General features: G+C 39.7%; 1 protein-coding gene across 1 annotated transcript in view; it reads right to left on the bottom strand.

Moving 5' to 3' along the window:
* LOC122562603 overlaps nucleotides 1–21250 on the bottom strand; it is a 242224-nt gene that overhangs the window by 36701 nt on the left and 184273 nt on the right. The window contains exons 20-21 of the mRNA XM_043715583.1: nucleotides 12424–12492; nucleotides 7787–7876 (exon numbers count right to left, since the gene is read on the bottom strand). Of these exons, the coding sequence (XP_043571518.1) occupies nucleotides 7787–7876; nucleotides 12424–12492 (159 nt within the window). The remainder of the gene's footprint in view (nucleotides 1–7786; nucleotides 7877–12423; nucleotides 12493–21250) is intronic.

The raw sequence follows: 21250 nt of genomic DNA, 5'->3' as shown, positions 1-21250 counted from the left end.
AGCATTTGTACTTGCCTTTAAATAAGATAAAGGTTTGGGTCTAGGCTACCTCCTTGATATATGTGAAAGAGGTTTAATCTGGTCCATAGCAACAGGTTAAAGTCCTACACCCCATCAAGTCTGTGCCAGTCAAAAAAAACACCTTTATTCCCATATTTCTTGTTGTCTTTAACATCGAAGAATGAACATACACAATGACTGAATTTCGACAGCCCTCTGAGGAAGACATGGATAGAAAGATTGTAATAAAAGTCTTGTCCTGAGCCAGTTAACAACCTAGTGAAGGTAAAATAACTGCAGATTTTTTCAAGAGCGGACAAAATGTGTGACATTTTAATTAGAGACTGCATGGACAAAATTGACTGTTGCTTCGATACCTCTGAGGTCCATTTGGTGTAATCTATGCAGTACATGTGGGTCTTATTGCCTTATTCTTCATAGAATTCTCCTTTCTTTAATGAGCCAGTGCTGCAAAAGGGGAATTCTGTAACATCCAGTGTTTTGTTTTAAGTTTACTTCATTAAGTACATTCATCACACTGCCCTTTACTAACAACCAAAGAAACATACTGTTTAATTTGATCTGCGAAGTGATTGGACATGCTATCTATGTACTGACATTGCAATTGCACTGTATATGTATGAGGGCAATGCTTGCTGAACAATCCCAAGTATGATAATAGCTGCTCCAACAACCAATTTAAAATAATCTATGTATTTTGTAACATGGTTCACTTCGCCTTGCTTGAACTGGCATATGCCTATGTGCAGAGATCTCTCTTCTGCAAATAAAAAAAATATCTTCAGACTTCCTCCCTTTTTTTGTTACCTAGGAGCTGGGAATCTAAATGTCCCCGTTGCTTTCTTCATGGGAATACGTTGGCCAATCAGAACCATTGTGCCATCAAAACAGCACTCTTTGTGTGTGTTGTATCACCGTAGTCTTACCAGACCATAGGTGCTGATCTCATCAGAGAAAAGCAACTGGTGGTTGCTCGGGGTCCCCGGGGTCACGTAACTATTTAGCATGTGGGAGTCTCATTCGTTATTGGAATTAACCAGACAAATCGCTCCACCAACTAAGAACGGCCATGCATCACCACCCACAGAATCGAGAAAGAGCTATCAATCTGTCAATCCTTTCCGTGTCCAGGAAAGGTACTATTAGATTACCTACAGTGTGGAAGCAGGCCCTTAGGCCCAACAAGTCCACACCAACCCTCTGAAGAGTAACCCATCCAGACCCATTTCCCTCGGACTAATGCACCTAACACTATGGGCAATTTAGCACGGCCAATCTACCTGACCTGCACATTTTTGGACTGTGGGAAGAAACCCACGCAGACACAGGGAAAATGTACAATCTCCACACAGACAGTCACCCGAGGCTGGAATCGAACCTGGGACTCTGGTGCTGTGAAGCAGCAGTGCTAACCACTGAGCCACCGTGCCAGTAGAAGTTGGATGTGGACCGCTCAGGGTTGCATAATTACAGTTCAACAACTGTTCCTATGTGCAAATGCTTGACACTGTCAGTTCTATCCAGGTACAATCTTGCCAATATTAACGAGCCAGCTCATCAAAGGCTTGCACTTTGACTCCTGGATATTCCTAGTACATTTTGCTTGTATGGTATTTAGAAATGGGATCAACACTGGACATAAAATTAAAATATTGTACAACAGACTTGGCTTATGATCTACAGACGACATTCTAGAGCTTCTAATCCTGTTCATCATTGTCGTAGAGAAAGAACAGTTGTCTGTTGGTGAAGACTCTCTGTGTTGAGTGTTTCTATGTTTATGCTTCAGACACCTGGCCAATGGCATTGCAATTTATTCAGTTAAAATGCAGATTCTGGAGAGCTTTCAGGGAAGTACTTCAAGATCAGTTGGAGTTGGCCAACTTGACAGACATTTTTTTGGGGAGTGTGGTTGCTATGTTAACGGGTGAGTGTGCACAGAACAGCACAAGAATAACACATCACAATCGATGAACCTACAATAAGCATGTGATAAATGACTATTGTTTGATTTGCCCTTAGGTTTTATGATTATATACATTGCAATTTCAAAACTTCAATTTATTTTATAATTATATATTTATATTATTTATGAAGAATCAACTCTTATATGATTTTAATTTCCAATTTTTCTCATTCCCTGAGTGAAAAGGTTGATTTTTATTGAAGGTTGGTATGATTGGTGCTGACAATCCAAGACTTGAATTCAGAATTTCAGATGTGCGTTGGGCAGATAGACAGAAATATAATGAATTTCAATACACTGAAAAATACATTTACTCATGAGAATGGGAATCTATGTGAAAAAAATTTACATTTATGAGTATAATCTGACAATATTTTGCATTATAAATTCCTATAATCACCTTTATGATGATACGAGGGACATGGTAACTTCAGATTATTGGGGAGATGAGGAAAACTTTTTTTCTCCTTAGAGCAGAGCAAGTCAAGGGTAGATTTAGTAATTTTAGATTTAAACAATGCGATTAAACATTCTGAGATGGATGTTTTAGCTAATGACTTCCAAAAATAAGAACTTAAAAAGCATTTTCTGTTTTTGCCACATATGCAATAAAGGTTTAAATTTTTAAAATAAAGACAATGAATGTTATATAAAACACCTCTATAAATTTAGGTGACGGTTTTGTATTTTAAAATAATTTAAGATTATGAACATGGTCCCTGACAATTTGCAAATACACCAGCTGGCATTGCTTTAAATTATGCTGTGAGGATATCAGCTCCAGAAATGAGAGGTACGGGTGAAGACAGATCACAGTGCTCTCCACAAGATGCCTCTGACATGCATTTTAGCCACTCCACATTTTACAGTCATAGAGTCATAGAGATGTATAGCATGGAAACAGACTGTTCGGTCCACTCATCCATGCCGACCAGATATCCCAACCCAATCTAGTCCCACCTACCAGCACTCGGCCCATATTCCACCAAACTCTTCCTATTCATATACAAATCCTTTTAAATGTCGCAACTGTATGAGCCTCCACCACTTCCTCTGGCAGCTCATTCTGTACATGTACCACCCTCTGTGTGAAAAGGTTACCCCTTAGGTCTCTTTTATATCTTTCCCCTCTCACCCTAAACCTATGCTCTCTAGTTCTGGACTTTCCCACCCCAGGAAAAAGACTTTGTCTATTTATCCTATCCATGTCCCTCATGATTTTATAAATCTCCATAAGGTCACCCCTCAGCCTCCGATGCTCCAGGGAAAACATCCCTACCCTATTCAACCACTCCCTGTAGCTCAAATCCTCCAACACTGGCAACATCCTAGTAAATCTTTTCTGAACCCTTTCAAGTTTCACAACATCTTTCCGATAGGAAGGAGACCAGAATTGCATGCAATATTCCAACAGTGGCCTAACCAATGTCCTGTACAGCCGCAACATGATCTCCCAACTCCGAGACTCAATATTCTGACCAAGGCACACCAAATGCTTTCTTCACTATCCTATCTACCTGTGACTCCACTTTAAAGGAGCTATGAACCTGCTCTCCAAGGTCTCTTTGTTCAGCAACACTCCCTAGGACCTTACTTTAAGTGTAAAAGTCCTGCTAAAATTTGCTTTCCCAAAATGCAGCACCTTGCATTTATCTAAATTAAACACTACCTGCCTCTTCTCAGCCAATTGGCACATCTGATCGAGATCCCGTTGTAATCTGAGGTAACCTTCGCTGTCCACTAAACCTCCAATTTTGGTGTCATCTGCAAACTTACTAATTATACCTCTTATGCTTACATCTAAATCATTTATATAAATGACAAAAAGTAGTGGATCCAGCACCGATCCTTGTGGCACTCCACCGGTCACAGGCCTCCAGTCTGAAAAATAACCCTCCACCACCACCCTCTATCTTCTCTCTTTGAGCCAGTTCTGTATCCAAATGGCTAATTCTCCCTGTATTCCATGAGATCTAACCTTGCTAACTCGTCTCCCATGGGGAACCTTGTCGAACACCTTCCTGAAGTCAATATAGATCACGTCTACCACTCTACCCTCATCAAACTCCTTTCTTACTTCCTCAAAAAACTCAATCAAGTTTGTGAGACATGATTTCCCACGCACAAAGTCACGTTGACTATTCTTAATCCGTCCCTGTCTTTCCAAATGCATGTACATCTTGTCCCTCAGGATTCCCTCCAACAACTTGCCCACCACCAACATCAGGCTCACTGGTCTATACCTTCCTGACTTATCCTTACCACCTTTCTTAAACAGTGGCACCACGTTAGTCAACCTCCAGTCTTCTGGCATCTCACCTGTGACTATCGATGATACAAATACCTCAGTAAGAGGCCCAGCAATCACTTTCCTAGCTTCCCACAGAATTCTAGGGTACACCTGATCAGGTCCTGGGGATTTACCCAAATGTATGCGTTTCAAGACATCCAGCACTTCCTCCTCTGTAATATGGACATTTTTCCAGATGTCACCATATATTTCCCTACAATCTATGTCTTCCATGTCCTTTTCCACTCATTTAGTGGAAAATACTCATTTAGTATCTCCCCATCTCCTGCGGCTCCACATGAAGGCTGCCTTGCTGATCTTTGAGAGGCCCTTTTCTCTCCATAGTTGCCCTTTTGTCCTTAATGTATTTGTAAAAACCCTCTGGATTCTCCTTAACCCTATTTGCCAAAGCTATCTCATGTCCCTTTTGCCCCCCCAGATTTCCTTCTTATGTATACCCCTACTTCCTTTATACTCTTCTGAGGATTCACTCGATCTATCCTGTCTATACCTGACATATGCTTCCTTCTTTTTCTTAGCCAAACCCTCAATTTCTCTAATCATCCAGCATTCCCTATACTTACCAGCCTTTCCTTTCATCCTAACAAGAATATACTATCTCTAGACTCTCATTATCTCATTTCTGAAGGCTTCCTTTTTCCTGTGAATCAGCTTTTGAAAATTCTTGCTTAGTACAGTCAAAATTGGCCTTTACTCAGGTTAGAACTTCAACTTTTAGATTGGTCTATCCTTTTCCATCACTATTTTAAAACTAATAGAATTACGGTTGCTGGCCCCAAAGTGCTCCCCCACTGACACCTCAGTCACCTGCCTTGCCTTATTTCCCAAGAGTAGGTCAAGTTTGCACCTTCGCTAATAGGTACAACCATATTCTGAATCAGAAATTTTTCTTGTAAACACTTAACAAATTCCTCTCCATCAATACCTTAACACAATGGCAGTCCCAGTCTATGTTTGGAAAGTTAAAATCCACTACCATAACCACCCTACTATTCTTACAGCTAAGATCTCCTTACAAATTTGTTTCTCAATTTCTCTCTGACTATTAAGGAGTCTACAATACAATCCCAATAAGGTGATCGTCCCTTTCTTATTTCTCAGTTCCACCCAAATAACTTCCCTGGATGTATTTGTGGGAAAATCCTCCCTTAGTACAGCTGTAATGCTTTCCCTTATCAAAAACGCCACTCCCCCTCCTCTCTTGCCTCCCTTTCTGTCCTTCCTGTACCATTTGTATCCTGAAACATTAATCTGCCTTCCCTGTTAGGCCCCTTGCATTGAAATAAATGCAGTTTAATTTATCAGTCCTCCCTTGTTCTCTGCTTTGTCCCTGCCTGCTCTGACTGTTTGACTTGCTTCTGTTTCAATTGTACCAGTCTCAGATTGATCTCTTTCCTCATTATCTCCCCCCCACCTTACTAGTTTAAATCCTCCCCAGCAAATCTCCCTGCCAGTATATTAGTCCCCTTCCAATTTAGGTGCAATCCGTCCTTCTTGTACAGGTCACTTCTAAACTAAAAGAGTCTCCAATGATCCAAAAATGTGAATCCTTCTCCCATACACCAGTTCCTCAGGCATGCTTTCATCTGTTCTATCCTCCTATTCCTGCCCTCACTAGCTCTGGGAGTAATCCAGACATTACTACTCTCAAGGACATTCTTTTTTAAATTTCTGCCTAACTCTCTGTAATCTCCCTTCAAAATCTCAACCTTTTCCCTTCCTATACATTGGTTCCAATGTGTACAATGACCTCCTGCTGGCCCCTCTCCCCCTTGCATAGTCTCTGAGACATCCTTGATCCTGGCAGAAGGGAGGCAACACACCATTCTGATTTTTTGCTGCTGGCCACAGAAATGTCTGTCTGTACCCCGGACTAGAGAGTCCCCTAACACAATCGATCTCTTGGAACCCAACGTACCCCTCATTGCAATAGAGCCAGTCTCAATACCAGAAACTTGGCTGTTCATGCTACATTCCCCTGATAATCCAAAATCCCTTTTTTTTCCCAAAACAGCACACTTGTTTGAAATGGGGATTGCCACAGAAGATTCCTGCATTACCTGCTTACCTCTCTTACCTTTTCTGGAGTTAAGCCATCTATGTGATTGTATCTGCAACTTCTCCCCTTTCCTATAATTGTCATCCATCACATCCCCTTGCTCTTGTAGATTCCTAACTGTTCTTTGTGATTTCTAAATTGATTTTTCCTGGCTGACTCTTGTAACACCATATTGTAAAAAAATAGTAAAATGAATTTTTTTTGACAAGACTGAAGCAAAATATTGCTGATGATAGTGATCCGAAATGCAAACTGAAATTTTGGAAGCACTCAGCAGATCAGGCTGCATCTGTGGAGTGTGAAAAAAAAGTGACAACAGACTTTGAAGAGTTGCGGGGGAGAGGTACCCAACTGCATTATTCAGATTAGGACAAGAGGGTATGGGAAAATGAGGGTACATTTAATTTTGTGATTGCATGTATTGCGCTATTAAGGTGGTATAATTGTCATAATAAAGATGATATGTTTAATTGTACCAAAATTTATGCCTACTATAATGTCTTGTTCATAGTGTTTATGCAAGATCCGCACACAATTGTCATACACAGATGTGGCCCCCGGCTGACACGTTTACCCAATATCTGATAAAGAGATGTTCACTTGGATGGAGTATTGTTCCTGGTACTGTTAATCAATTGTTGACCCTCAATTTAATTTTTATGTTACGATAAGGACTGCACTCAAATGTACAGCATTGGTTGTAAAGAGCTTTAAGAAAGCTTGTGATCATGAAAGGTGCTATAGTATTGCAAGTCTTTTTTACTAGTTAAGAATAATAATTAATTATGTCAGCATTAAACAGATTTTCAGATTAAATCAAAAGTGTTATTATGGGGATATTATATCCAACTATAGATGAAGAGAAATATAGATACTAGTTAAATAATAAATACCATACATAATTTAGGGTACGAGATGAGATCATGGTGTCAGGGAATGGATGGGGATAATTATCCAGAAGCTCAAAGGTGGGAGATGTGATGATCTGTGAGGTAGGAATAATAATTGAACAAACAGCTGCTGCCAATACTGCATTCATTAAAAATGGGAAGGATATCAAAGTACTTTAGATCTAGAAAATAAAATATAGGAAGAGAAATTAAAAATTTCCCAAGAGTAGGTCAAGTTTGCACCTTCGCTAATAGGTACAACCATAATACTGCATTCATTAAAAATGGGAAGGATATCAAAGTACTTTAGATCTAGAAAATAAAATATAGGAAGAGAAATTAAAACAATTCCAGTCTAAAATCTTTTAGGAGTTCTGAAGCCGATTCATTATTTCCATGATTAACATAGTAAGTTTTGGAGTTTGATTAGCTCAGGCAATGGGCTAATTAATCAATGATATTAAAAGCTTATTCATATTTTACAATCACACTGACACTAAATATTATACATTTTTTTTTAGTAATCTAGATAATAATACCAGATTCAGTATTGGACAAATTGCAAAGATCCATTTGTAGGTTGTTTTCCAGTCCCGGTTCATGCTGCTGCTGCTGAAAAGTTTGTTCATCTGAAATTAAGAGACACATGAAACATTTGCTTTTAATGCGATTCTATCTTGAAATGTTATCAGGTCCAATTAAGTGAAGCTGAAAGAGCTAGCCATTAACTTTAGAAAGCAAGATGGAGGGCACGCCCTGTCTACATCTATGGTGTTGAAGTGGATATCGTTGAGAGCATCAACATCCTAGGACTGATGATCACCAACAGTCTGTCATGGTCCACTCACATTGATGTGATGCCAAGAAATACAACAATGCCTCTACTGCCTCAGGAGCCTAATGAAATTTGGCATGCCCATAAAGACTCTTACCAATTTTTACAGATGCACCTCAGAAAGCATTCTTGCTTGGCATGCCAAGTGGTCTGGCTAGTACTGTAAGAAACAGAGAGTTGTGAACACAGCCCAGTCCATCATGCATGCCAACCTTCCATCCATTTACTCTATCTATACTTCTTAATGCCTCAGGAGGGCAACCGACATAATCAAAGACCCCTCAAATACTCTCCTCCAACCTCTTCCATTGGGCAAAAGGTACAAAAGCTTAAACATGTACCAACACATTTAAGAACAGCTTCTTCCCCACTACTATTAGCCTTCTGAATGGACCTCCAAAATTATAAATTTATTGTTGATCTTGCTCTTTGTGTACCTTCTCTGCAGGCATAACGTTGTAATCCTTGCTCTGATCTATTACCCAATGTACTTGGTATGGTATGGTCTGCCTGTACTGCACGCAAAACAAACTTTCTAAATGTACCTAGGTACACGTGATAATGATAAATCAAATCAAACTAAATAATTTCTTCAATTACATGTTTTCAGCGGCAGAAAGGAGGTATTATGGAAGATACAAAGGAAATCCTACAAGGCTAGTGTCATGACCAGAGAGTATAATCCCAGATCACCTATGGTCATATTGAGCTTTTAATTACATCACATGATTGTTCTTTTTAATAAAAAGGACATAGAGCCAAGCAAAAAGATGGGGAATGCTAATCCTGAGCAATGTAATTCAGTCATATATGGATTGACCTCAGGCTTAAGGTAGACTTTGGAATCTTAAACCTGATGGATGTCAAGGAAGCTTCAAAGGAAAGGACTTCCAAAGGAGAGATGCACTACAAACTGAACTGTGAGTTATCATATAGTGTGAACATAATGAAAGAAATACAGCAATCTGGCGAGAAACATTTTTATGATTTTTCCTTTCAAGAATATGAAGAACCTTTGAAGAATTTGAGTTAAAACCTGTTTCAATCTTGAAGTATGTGTGTTAATGGGTAGTGTGTTCTCTGAATGTCACAGTCAAGAAAACTCCAAGTCATTCCTGCACTCCAAATGAAAAGAAAAGCATTATTTCTTTCTTTTAGTTGAACAAAGTATAACCACAACCAAAAGGAAACAGAACAAAGGCCTTTCACATGACTTGCAAAGCTAAGCGTCTCAAAACGAACTGCATACCTATTAACATCAGTGCTACCAATATCACTCATAGCAATAATCAGGGGAAGGAGGGATAGTAATGAGATTGCTTGAACAAATTAGTTCTGAAGGAAGCAATGACAGCAATGAAGACTTGGTAGCAGAGGAGGTTAATTCCTTGCATGATGCTAGGAGATAGAGTGCAAATCATGAAAAGTAGGCATTGACGGTAGCAGTAAATGCTTATAGAAATGCAGTGCAGGCACAATGGCAAATAGGCTCTTTTTGAACTGTAAATAACTTTATGGTCAGCATTGGGAGGGAAATAAAAGAAATTAATCAGTTTCCTCCTAGATTCTGCTGGATTGTGAGTGTAGATACATGCTGAATCTGGAACAGGTTTCTTCTGTGACGTTCCCTCCTCAGCTATGAAACAAATTAAAAATAGGTGTGGGAGAAATGGGTTCTGATTCATGAGGCACTGGTGCCACAAGAAAGAATTCAATTGGGTCATCTAACTAGGGTTGTAGATAGGGCTTTCAACTAATTAGTGAACTGGAGTAGGGTTCAATTGAAGGGTAGTTTAAAAAAATCAAGATGATCAAGGGTAATAGGAAGGGGTAGAAAATATACACAGAGTGCAGCAGAAATTATAAATAGAGGGAAAATAAAGGTAAAATGTCAAACAATAAGATTCTTTATCTGAATGCATCTAGCATTTATAACAAGATAGATGAATTTATGGTACAAATAGAAATAAATATGATTTAATAGCTAATATTGAGACATTATTAAAGGATTGACAAAGACTGGGAATTCAGTTTTCAAGGGAACTCAATATTCACGAATAATAGACAAAAAGGAAAAGAAGTGGGTGAGCTTTGTTAATAATGGATGGTATCAGTATGGTGTGGAGTAGTGACATGGGAATAGATCATGATACAAAATCAGATTGGGAGGAAACTGGCATAAAATGGCAAGGAAAGAACTCATGAATGGAAATCATCTATAGGTCCTAGAGAGTTGCCTTACTGCAGGACAAAGTATAATCCAACAAATAATAGAGGCATGTAAGAAGGGCACAACAATTGTCATGGGTGATTTTTATCTGCATATTGACTGGACAAATCAGAGAGCAAGGATAATGTGGAAGACAATTTTTTTTGAGTGAATCAGGGACTGCCTCTTATAGCAACTTGTTGCATAAACCTACCCTGGGACAGACTATTTTTAGACCTAATAATGTATAGTGAGATAGGATTAGTAAGAGATCTCATAGTTAACAATCCTGTAGAAGTTATTGGTCACAACATAGTAGAATTTCAAACTGGAATGAGAGTAACTTGGGTCTTTAAATAAGGGAAATTATGGAGGAAAGAAGACAGAGTTGTCTTGAGCAGGCTGCGATAATAGACTAAGAGGCAAGTCAGTGGTTTGGAAATGGCAGACACTTAAGCAGATATTTCATAATAATCAACATAAATTTATTCTGGTTAGAAAAGGCACTCAATGAGAAAGGTGTATCATCCGGTGGTTAACAAGAATGGTTAAGCAGAGGATCTGATCTAAAGCTAAGGCCAACAGAGCAGAGAAAACCAATGGTCGGCTCGAGGATTGGAATTTTTTTAGGAACCAGCTGCAAGTAACTAAAAGGCTAATACAGAGGGAGAAAAATAATTATCAAAATAAATTGGCAAGAAATATAAAAATGTACAGCAAGAAGTTGTAGGTGTTGGACTCTTGGTGAACATAAATGGATATTGATAACAAGAAATAAGGAAATGGCAGATAACTTAAATCAATATTTTGTATAGGTCTTCATGGTGGGGGATACTATAAACACCTCAAAGGTAACAGATAAGCAAAATGTTAATGGTAGAAAAATCTTGTAACAGTCTGTACCATGAGAAATATCATGTTACCAGGACCTCATGGCCTCCATCCAATGGTTTAAAGGAAGTGGCTGCAAAGATAGTGGAGGCACTGGTCAAAATGTTCCATAAATCATTGGATTCTGGGAGGCTCTAGCAATTGAAAAACTGCTAATGTGACACCCCTGTTCGAGAAAGACACAGATATAGGAAACTATAGACCAATTAGCCTAATATCTATTGTTGGGAAAATGACACAGTCCATTATTTTTGAAGGCTTTGCAGCTTCCATAGGCTCTGGTCCAGTGGGTCAGTAAAAATACTAACAGGAGTGGCAATATGTTAATAGGAGTAAGATGTATTGAATTGTCCTTGAATGTCAACACATCTGCACATTCACAGACTACTTTAGCCAGCACTCACTATGGTGACAGTTGATTAACTAAACTAGGCTGCATGTGCAGCAGTTAAGGTGTAGCAATCTGTGGCTAGGCTTTCACAGGTTCAAGCACTCAAAAGTAATGAGCCACAAGCTTCAAGAAGATAACCACAGCAGAAAGAGCAGCCTTCTACCAATTCTGACCAGGTGGTGAATTCCTAGAGTTTAAAGTAAAGTGCTATAGGTTCATCAAAGATGAAATATAAATGGGTTTATAAAGTTTTACATAAAATTAATCACCATCATGATTTTTGGCATTTAAGTATACAGTGTGATTTTATTATAGTATTTGAATCAGAATTGTCAGAATGTCATTAATATAGAATTTGTCTGATGGCTTCAGGTTGAAATTTGTGGTGAAGCACGTAACAAGGACTGTTAAGTAAAGGGACTCTAAATTTTCAGGCAGTAGTGTGAACATCTCTGCTGAATCAGAATAGTAAACTGCATCAGTACAATATCAAGGATGCTGCCTTGTCTTTCCATACTATTCATATATGTTTGAAATAAATTGTGGGACTCAATTTCAATTTTAAAGAGTAATTTTAATCTGCAGTAGTAATAATATTTAGAAAAGAACATTTAAGCTATATTTATTATGAAAATATCAATAGTAACAAACTACTATATTAAGCTATCCTAGATGGGCCAGGATTAGAACACCATGGAATAACGAAGGAAGCCTTTCAAGTTTTCATGTCCATGCCAATTCTCTACAAGAACAACTCAAAAAGCCCCTTTCTTTGTTCTTTTTCTGTCGTCCAACTAGTTGTTTCACAAGATCAATATCAAATATATTACAATTTAAAGAAAAATAATACCTGAATCAAGCTGTGGTATTTGCATCTCTGTCTGTATACTGGCATCACTCTGCTCAACTTCCTTTCCACCTGAAAACAAAAGTCAGAACTCTTTGGAATGTTATTAACTGAAGAATCAGTTTCTGCACTTTTTCACCTAATCGTCTATAGAATCATAAGCATATCTTCTAAGTGCATTTAGATAAGAGCTTGATGAAAACTAATTTTTTCAGGCTATACATCTAGAATGTTAGAAGTCAAAATTGAATTGACATCAAGAGTACGAAAAACACTAAACCAAATGAAAGAGATTTGAAGCTTGTCATGGTTGACATGAACTCTACTTTCCCGGCTTCTGATCTTCCTCTCAAAACTTTCTTTACTTTACTCCTCAAAAATCAAAATGGGTTCAGAGGTGGTGATCCTAAGCTCACAACCAAACTGCAAACTGGGAATGCCACTGTTGTTGCATGTTTCACTACATGTTTTCACATTGCTTAGCAAATACAGATCTGTACAGTTGATTACTTGATGATGCAAATATCATTTAATATAGACAGAAATCAGCATTTCTAATGCTGATTCCTCAGGTGCCTGTCTTTATTTGGATGATACCTAGCAATAGATTTTCTTCCCAATCTCAATGGTTGTCTTTGGGTGCTGGGAGAGGTATATGCAGATATGCTAACACTGGGGCCTAGATTAGGACAGTAACTCCTCAGCAAGCAATCATAAAAAGGTCATCTCTGTGTGCATGCCAGGAGCAGTTCTTCCAGTTGCAGGGTGTTTCTCTCCTACATTTGCTGCTGAGCCTATCATCATCAAAAGCAGGACTGATGGCAGCAGTTTGAAAATAAGCACATCACTAATTTATCATGATGTGGAGGAGCCGGTGTTGGACTGGGGTGGACAAAGTTAAAAATCACACAACACCAGGTTATAGTCAAACATGTTTATTTGTTGTACCAGCTTTCAGAATGCTATTCCTTCATCAGGTAGTTGTAGAGTCGGATGATAAAACACAGAATTTATCACAACAGGTCACAATGTCATGTAACTGAAATGATATATTGAACAAACCTAGATTGCTGTTAGGTCTTTCATCTTTTAGATTGGGTTGCAGGTTTTGGTTCATTAATATATAAATGCCAGAACTTCTTTCAAGTCACATTCTCAAGGTTACTTAAGGTTTTATTTAAAAAAAAGGTAACATTTCAGCTCAGGCAATGCATTAAAGATGAGAGGTTAGAGTCTGTTTGTATCCCAATCTTGAGCCAGACTGGTTCTATTTTCAAAGTACGAATTTATAAAATGTTACATATGGATTGAATGTATCTGCAGATACATTCTATTTTGTTCAAAAAACACACAATCTGCAGGCAGTCAATGCAGGCAGTCAATCTATGTAGCATTTTATAAATTCCTACTTTGGAAATAGAACCAGTGTAGTTTAGGATTGGGATAGAGACAGAGTCTAACTTCACACCTTGATGCATTGTCTGAGCTGAGATGTCACATCTTTTATAAAATCTTAAATTATCTCGAGAATGTGACTTGAAAGAAGTTCTGGGATTTACATAGATTGATAGAATAAACACAAATTGTTTAAAATGGATGAAGGATTGTCAATTCAATTGCACAAATTTAACTTCATTTAAATTGATTGATGAAACATTTACACAAACAGTGGTTAGAATCTGCTATTCATTTTCTTCCTACATTGAGGTAGATACAGATTTAAAGTAGTATTCAAAAGGAAGCTGAACAATATTTGGAAGAAAGCAACAAAGATACAGCTGTAATTACAGGTGACTGTAATCTGCATGTAGATTCAGTAAATCAGATCAGTAACAATATCATGGAGAAGAAATTCCTGGACTGGGTAAGGAATGAATCATAGAATGCTTCATTAAGAAGGAAAGTGACAGAGTTGGTTCCATGATAGGATCCTGGATCTAATTAAAATAAACTATGATAGTACGATGGATGGGAGCAGATTGACTATGATAAACTGGAGAATGTTACTTGAAGGGATAACAGTGGCTAGGCAATGTCAAACACTGCAACGATTGTTCATTTCTGTCTGGCACAAAAACCAGAAAGGTGGCCTGATCACAGTGAACAAGTAAAATAAGGGACAGTATTAGATCCAAGGAGTAGGCATCTAAAATTGGCCAAACAAAGCAACAGACCCGAGGACTGGGAACAGTTTAGATTTCAGCAAAGGAGGAAAAAAGGATAGATTAAGAAGGGGAACATTGAGTACAAGACTAAGCTTTTAGGGAATACACAAACCAATTGCAAAACATTTTTAGGTATTGAAGAGAAAAATATTAGCAAAGACAAATGTAGGTCATTACAATCAGAAACTGGGGAAGTTGTAATGAGGGACAAAGAGATGGATGACAAAGTATATGCATATTTTGGTTCTGTGTTCAGATGGATGTTGCAGAAGAAAGGTCTAATGATACCCTTCAATCCTTAGGAACTGTTCCAGATTCTATAAGGTTGGAAAGCAGATCTTAGCAGGACTTATACACTTAATGGTAAGGTCCTAGGGAGTGTTGCTGAACAAACAGACCTTGGAGTGCAGGTTCATAGCTCCTTGAAAGTGGAGTTGCAGGTGAAGAAGGCATTTGGTATGCTTTCCTTTATTGGTCAGAGTATTGAGTACAGGAGTTGGGAGGTCATGTTGCGGCTGTACAGAACATTGGTTAGGCCGATGTTGGAATATTGCATGCAATTCCGGTCTCCTTCCTATTGGAAAGATGTTGTGAAACTTGAAAGGGTTCAGAAAAGATTTACAAGCGTGTTACCATGATTGAGTTATAGGGAGAGGTTGAATAAGCTAGGTCTGTTTTCCCTGGAACATCAGAGGCTGAGGGGTGACCTTACAGAAGTTTACAAAATCATGAGGAGCATGGATAGGATAAATAGACAAAATCTTTTCCCTGGGGTGGGGGAGTCCAGAACTAGAGGGCATAGGTTTAGGGTGAGAGGGGAAAGATATAAAAGAGACCTAAGGGGCAACCTTTTCACACAGAGGGTGGTACATGTATGGAATGAGTTGCCAGAGGAAGTGGTGGAGGCCAGTACAATTGCAATATTTAAAAGGCACCTGGATGGATATATGAATAGGAAGGGTTTGGAGGTATATTGGCCAGGTGCTGGCAAGTGGGACTAGATTGCGTTGGGATATCTGGTTGGCATGGATGGGCTGGACCGAAGGGTCTGTTTCCATGCTGTATATCTCTATGACTCTACCAACTCAACCTGCAAGTTTACCTTAAGAGAATCCTAGATTAGGACTCCCAAGTCCTTTTGTACTTCAGGATTTTCTCCCCATTTTGAAAATAGTCTATGCCTCTATTCTCTCTGCCAAAGTGTGTGACCTTACACTTTCCCACGTTGTATTCTATCTGCCACTTCTTTGCCCACTTTCCTAGCCTATGTAAATGCATCTGCAGTCTCCCTGCCTAAAAATTATCTGTCCCTCCACCTGTCTTTTTTTTCATCTGTAAACCTACCCAAAATGTCCTCAGTTCCTTCTGCAGATCATTAATGTAAAAAGTGACAAGTTATGGTTCCCAACACTAACCATTAAATGGATCACTATACTTTAATTTCTGCATTCTATGATTTTCCAGCCCTCTGGGACCCCTCCCTAACTCCAAGTGATTCCTGAAAAATCACCATTAACGCCTCTACTGTCTCTTCAGCTATCTCCTTCAGAACTCCTGCTGTTTGTCTTTTTTTATAAATGACCTGGATGAGGGCAGAGAAGGATGCGTTAGTAAATTTGCAGATGACACTAAGATCAGTGGAGTTGTGGATAGTGCTGAAGGATGTTGCAGGTTACAGAGGGACATCGATAAGCTACAGAGCTGGACTGAGAGGTCACAAATAGAGTTTAATGCGGAAAAGTGTGAGGAGATTCATTTTGGAAGGAACAACAGGAATAAAGAGTTCCTAATGGTAAGATTCTTGGTAGTGTAGATGAGCAGAGAGATCTTGGTGTCCATGTGCATAGATTCCTGAAAGTTGCCACCCAGGTTGATAGGGTTGTTAAGAAGGCATACAGTGTATTAGCATTTTTTGGTTGACGGACTGAGGTTTGGAGCCACAAGGGCATGCTGCAACTGTACAAAACTCTGGTATGGCTGCACTTGGAGTATTGAATACAGTTCTGGTCACTGCATTATAGAAAGGATGTGGAAGCTTTAGAGAAGATTCAGAGGACATTTATGAAAATGTTACCTGGTATGGAGGGAAGGTTTTATGAGGAAAGGCTAAGGGACTTGAGGCTGTTTTCATTAGAGAGAAGGTTGAGAGGTGACTTAATTGAGACATACAAGAAAATCAGAGTGTTAGATAGGGTGGACAGTGAGAGCCTTTTTCCTCGAATGGTGATGGCTAGCATGAGAGGACACAGCTTTAAATTGAGGGGTGATAGACATAGGACAGATGGCAGAGGTAGTTTCTTTACTGAGAGAGTAGTAGGGGTGTGGAGCGCACTGCCTGCAACAGTAGTAGACTTGCCAACATTAAGGGCATTTAAATGGTCATTGGATAGACATGGAATAGTGTAGGATAGATGGGCTTCAGATAGGTTTCACAGGTTGGCGCAACATTGAGGGCTGAAGGGCTTGTACTACACTGTAATGCTCTATGTTCTATTTGGACATTTAGGGAGAAGAAAAAAATGTTGTCACCAAGAGAGTGCTGAGCCTGTGGAATTCTATATAAAAACAGTGAATGTTTTCAAGATGGCGTTAGATATAGTACTTACGGATAAAGGGATCAGAAGGGTGGGTGGAAAACAGGAGAAAGTGAGGTCTGCAGATGCTGGAGATCAAAGTTGAAACTTTATTGCTGGAACAGCACAGCAGGTCAGGCAGCATCCAGGGAACAGGAGATTCGACATTCCTGAAGAAGGGCCTGTGCCCGAAACGTCGAATCTCCTGTTCCCTGGATGCTGCCTGACCTGCTGTGCTGTTCCAGCAATAAAGTTTCAACCTGGGTGGAAAACAGGAACAGGGTACTGAGTTGGATGATCATATTGAATGGTTGAGCAGGTTTGAAGGACAGATTGGCCTACTCTAGCTACTATTTTCTATGTTTCCACAACTGTTGATGGTTTTATCTTTAGCCACGTAGGCCTGAAGCTTCCATCCTCCAACTTTTTTACTTTTGTTCTTCCTCAAGATTATCCTTAAAATTCACCCCTTAGAAAGAATTTTAGTGCTCTTTCCTAATAACTCTTTCTTTGGATTATTATGCACTTTGTCTGATTTGTCTACTTCTGTAAAGTATCTTCTAATTCTTGTCTAATTAAGGAGCTAATTTTTCCACATTACACCATCGACTGTCCCACCCAACTCATCTTCAAAGCTATTATTGTAGGTTTAGAAACATTCCATGCAAGTTTCAAAATAATGATTTTTCTTCAGACCTAGAAAAAAAATCTATCAATCTATCCAAGTTAAGAAAGTTCAAAGGCAGAGCTATGTGCTGGAGGTGGGGAGGAAAAAATAAAAATAAAGGTCACTATTGAGTAGAAGGCAAGAGAGATTAATTGTCAGACAAGTGATGCAAGGTAAGGGAGATAATAATATAAAGAAACAACAAATGGGTCTGGAGGAAGTATAAATAGGAATTAAATTATACAGAGTTTCATTAGCTGGTGTATGGGAGAAGGATTCACATTTTTGGATCATTGGAATCTCTTTTGGGGTAGAAGTGAGCTGTACAAGAAGGACGGATTGCACCTAAATTGGAAGGGGACTAATATATTGGCAGGGAGATTTGCTAGAGCTGCTGGGGAAGATTTAAACTAGTAAGGTGGGGGGTGGGACCCAGGGAGATAGTGAGGAAAGAGATCGATCTGAGACGGGTACAGCTGAGAACAGAAGTGAGTCAAACAGTCAGGGCAGGCAGGGACAAGGTAGGACTAATAAATTAAACTGCATTTATTTCAATGCAAGGGGCCTAACAGAGAAGGCAGGTGAACTCTGGGCATGGTTAGGAACATGGGACTGGGATAGCAATTACGGAAACATGGCTCATGGATGGGCAGGACTGGCAACTTAATGTTCCAGGATACAAATGCTACAGGGAGGATAGAAAGGGAGGCAAGAGAGGAGTGGGCGTGGCATTTTTGATAAAGGATAGCATTACAGCTGTGCTGAGAGAGGATATTCCTGGAAATACATCCAGGGAAGTTATTTGGGTGGAACTGAGAAATAAGAAAAGGATGATCACCTTATTGGGATTGTATTATAGACCCCCCCCAATAATCAGAGGGAAATTGAGAAACAAACTTGTAAGGAGATCTGAGCTATCTGTAAGAATAACAGGGTAGTTATGGTAGGGAATTTTAACTTTCCAAACATAGACTGGGACTGCGATAGTGTTAAATATTTAGATGGAGAGGAATTTCTTAAATGTGTACAAGACAATTTTCTGATTCAGTATGTGGATGTACCTACTAGAGAAGGTGCAAAACATGATCTACTCCTGGGAAATAAGGCAGGGCAGGGGACTGAGATGTCAGTGGGGGAGCACTTTGGGGCCAGCGACCATAATTCTATTCGTTTTAAAATAGTGATGGAAAAGAATAGACCAGATCTAAAAGTTGAAGTTCTAGATTGGAGAAAGGCCAATTTTGACGGTATTAGGCAAGAACTTTCGAAAGCTGATGAAGGCAAATGTTTGCAGGTAAAGGGACGGCTGGAAAATGGGAAGCCTTCAGAAATGAGATAACAAGAATCCAGAGAAAGTATATTCCTGTCAGGGTGAAAGGGAAGGCTGGCATGTATAGGGAATGCTGGATGACTAAAGAAATTGAGGGTGTGGTTAAGAAAAAAAAGGAAGCATATGTCAGGTATAGACAGGATAGATCGAGTGAATCCTTAGAAGACTATAAAGAAAGTAGGAGTATACTTAAGAGGGAAATCAGAAAGGCTAAACAGGGACATGAGATAGCTTTGGCAAATAGAATTAAGGAGAATCCAAAGGGTTTTTACAAATATATTAAGGACAAAAGGGTAACTAGGGAGAGAATAGGGCCCCTCAAAGATCAGCAAGGCAGCCTTTGTGTGGAGCCACAGAAAATACTAAATGAATATTTTGCATCAGTATTTACTGTGAAAAAGGATATGGAAGATATAGACTGTAGGGAAATAGACGGTGACATCTTGCAAAATGTCCAGATTACAGAGAAGGAAGTGCTGGATGTCTTGAAACAGGTAAAGGTGAATAAATCCCCAGGACCTGATCAGGTGTACCTGTGAACCCTGTGGGAAGCTAGAGAAGTGATTGCTGGGCCTCTTGCTGAGATACTTGTATCATCCATAGTCACAGGTGAGGTGCCGGAAGACTGGAGATTGTGCCACTGTTTAAGAAGGGCGGTAAAGGCAAGCCAGAGAACTGTAGACCTGTGAGCCTGACCTCTGTGGTGGGCAAGTTGTTGGAGGGAATCCTGAGGGACAGGATGTACGTGTATTTGGAAAGGCAAGGACTGATTCGGGATAGTCAAGATGGCTTTGTGCGTGGGAAATTATGTCTCCCAAACTTGATTGAGTTTTTTGAAGAAATAACAAAGACGATTAATGAGGTCAGAGCAGTAAATGTGATCTATATGGACTTCAGTAAGGCATTTGACAAGGTTCCCCATGGGAGACTGATTAGCAAGGTTAGATCTCATGGAATACAGGAAGAACTAGCCATTTGGATACAGAACTGGCTTAAAGGTAGAAGACAGAGGGTGGTGGTGAAGGGTTGTTTTTCAGCCTGGAAGCCTGTGACCAGTGGAGTGCCACAAGGATCGGTGCTGGGCTCTCTACCTTTTGTCATTTACATAAATGATTTGGATGCGAGCATAAAAGGTACAGTTAGTAAGTTTGCAGACGTCACCAAAATTGGAGGTGTAGTGGACAGCGAAGAGGGTTACCCAGGTTACAACAAGATCTGGACCAGATAGGCCAATGAGCAGAGAGGTCGCAGATGGAGTTTAATTCAGATAAATGCGAGGTGCTGCATTTTGGAAAAGCAAATCTTAGCAGGACTTATATACTTAATGGTAAGGTCCTAGGGGGTGTTGTTGAACTCAGAAACCTTGGAGTGCAGGTTCATAGCTCCTTGAAAGTGGAGTCGCAGGTAGATAGGATAGTGAAGAAGGCGTTTGGTATGCTTTCCTTTATTGGTCAGAGTATTGAGTACAGGAGTTGGGAGGTCATGTTGTGGCTGTACAGGACATTGGTTAGGTCACTGTTGGAATATTGCCTGCAATTCTGGTCTCCTTCCAATCGGAAAGATATTGTGAAACTTGAAAGGGTTCAGAAAAGATCTACAAGGATGTTGCCAGGGTTGGAGGATCTGAGCTACAGGGAGAGGCTGAACAGGCTGGGGCTGTTTTCCCTGGAGCGTCAGAGGCTGAGGGTGAGCGTATCGAGGTTTACAAAATTATGAGGGGCATGTCTAGGATAAATAGACAAAGTCTTTTCCCTGGGGTCAGGGAGTCCAGAACTAGAGGGCATAGGTTTAAGGTGAGACAGGAAAGATATAAAAGAGACCTAAGGGGCAACTTTTTCACGCAGAGGGTGGTACGTATATGGAATGAACTGCCAGAGGAAGTGGTGGAGGCTGGTACAATTGCAACATTTAAGAGGCATTTGGATGGGTGTATGAATAGGAATGGTTGGAGGGATATGGGCCGGGTGCTGGCAGGTGGGACTAGACTGGGTTGGGATATCTGGTCGGCATGGACGGATTAGACCGAACGGTCTGTTTCCTTGCTGTACATCTCTATGACTCTATGACTCTATAACTGCAAAGGAAACTTGACAGA

This window comes from Chiloscyllium plagiosum, chromosome 25 (genome assembly GCF_004010195.1).
Source record: "Chiloscyllium plagiosum isolate BGI_BamShark_2017 chromosome 25, ASM401019v2, whole genome shotgun sequence".
Taxonomy (NCBI): Eukaryota; Metazoa; Chordata; class Chondrichthyes; order Orectolobiformes; family Hemiscylliidae; genus Chiloscyllium; species Chiloscyllium plagiosum.
The sequence above is the reverse complement of the archived record's forward strand: the minus strand, read 5'-3'. Positions and strand labels throughout refer to the sequence as shown.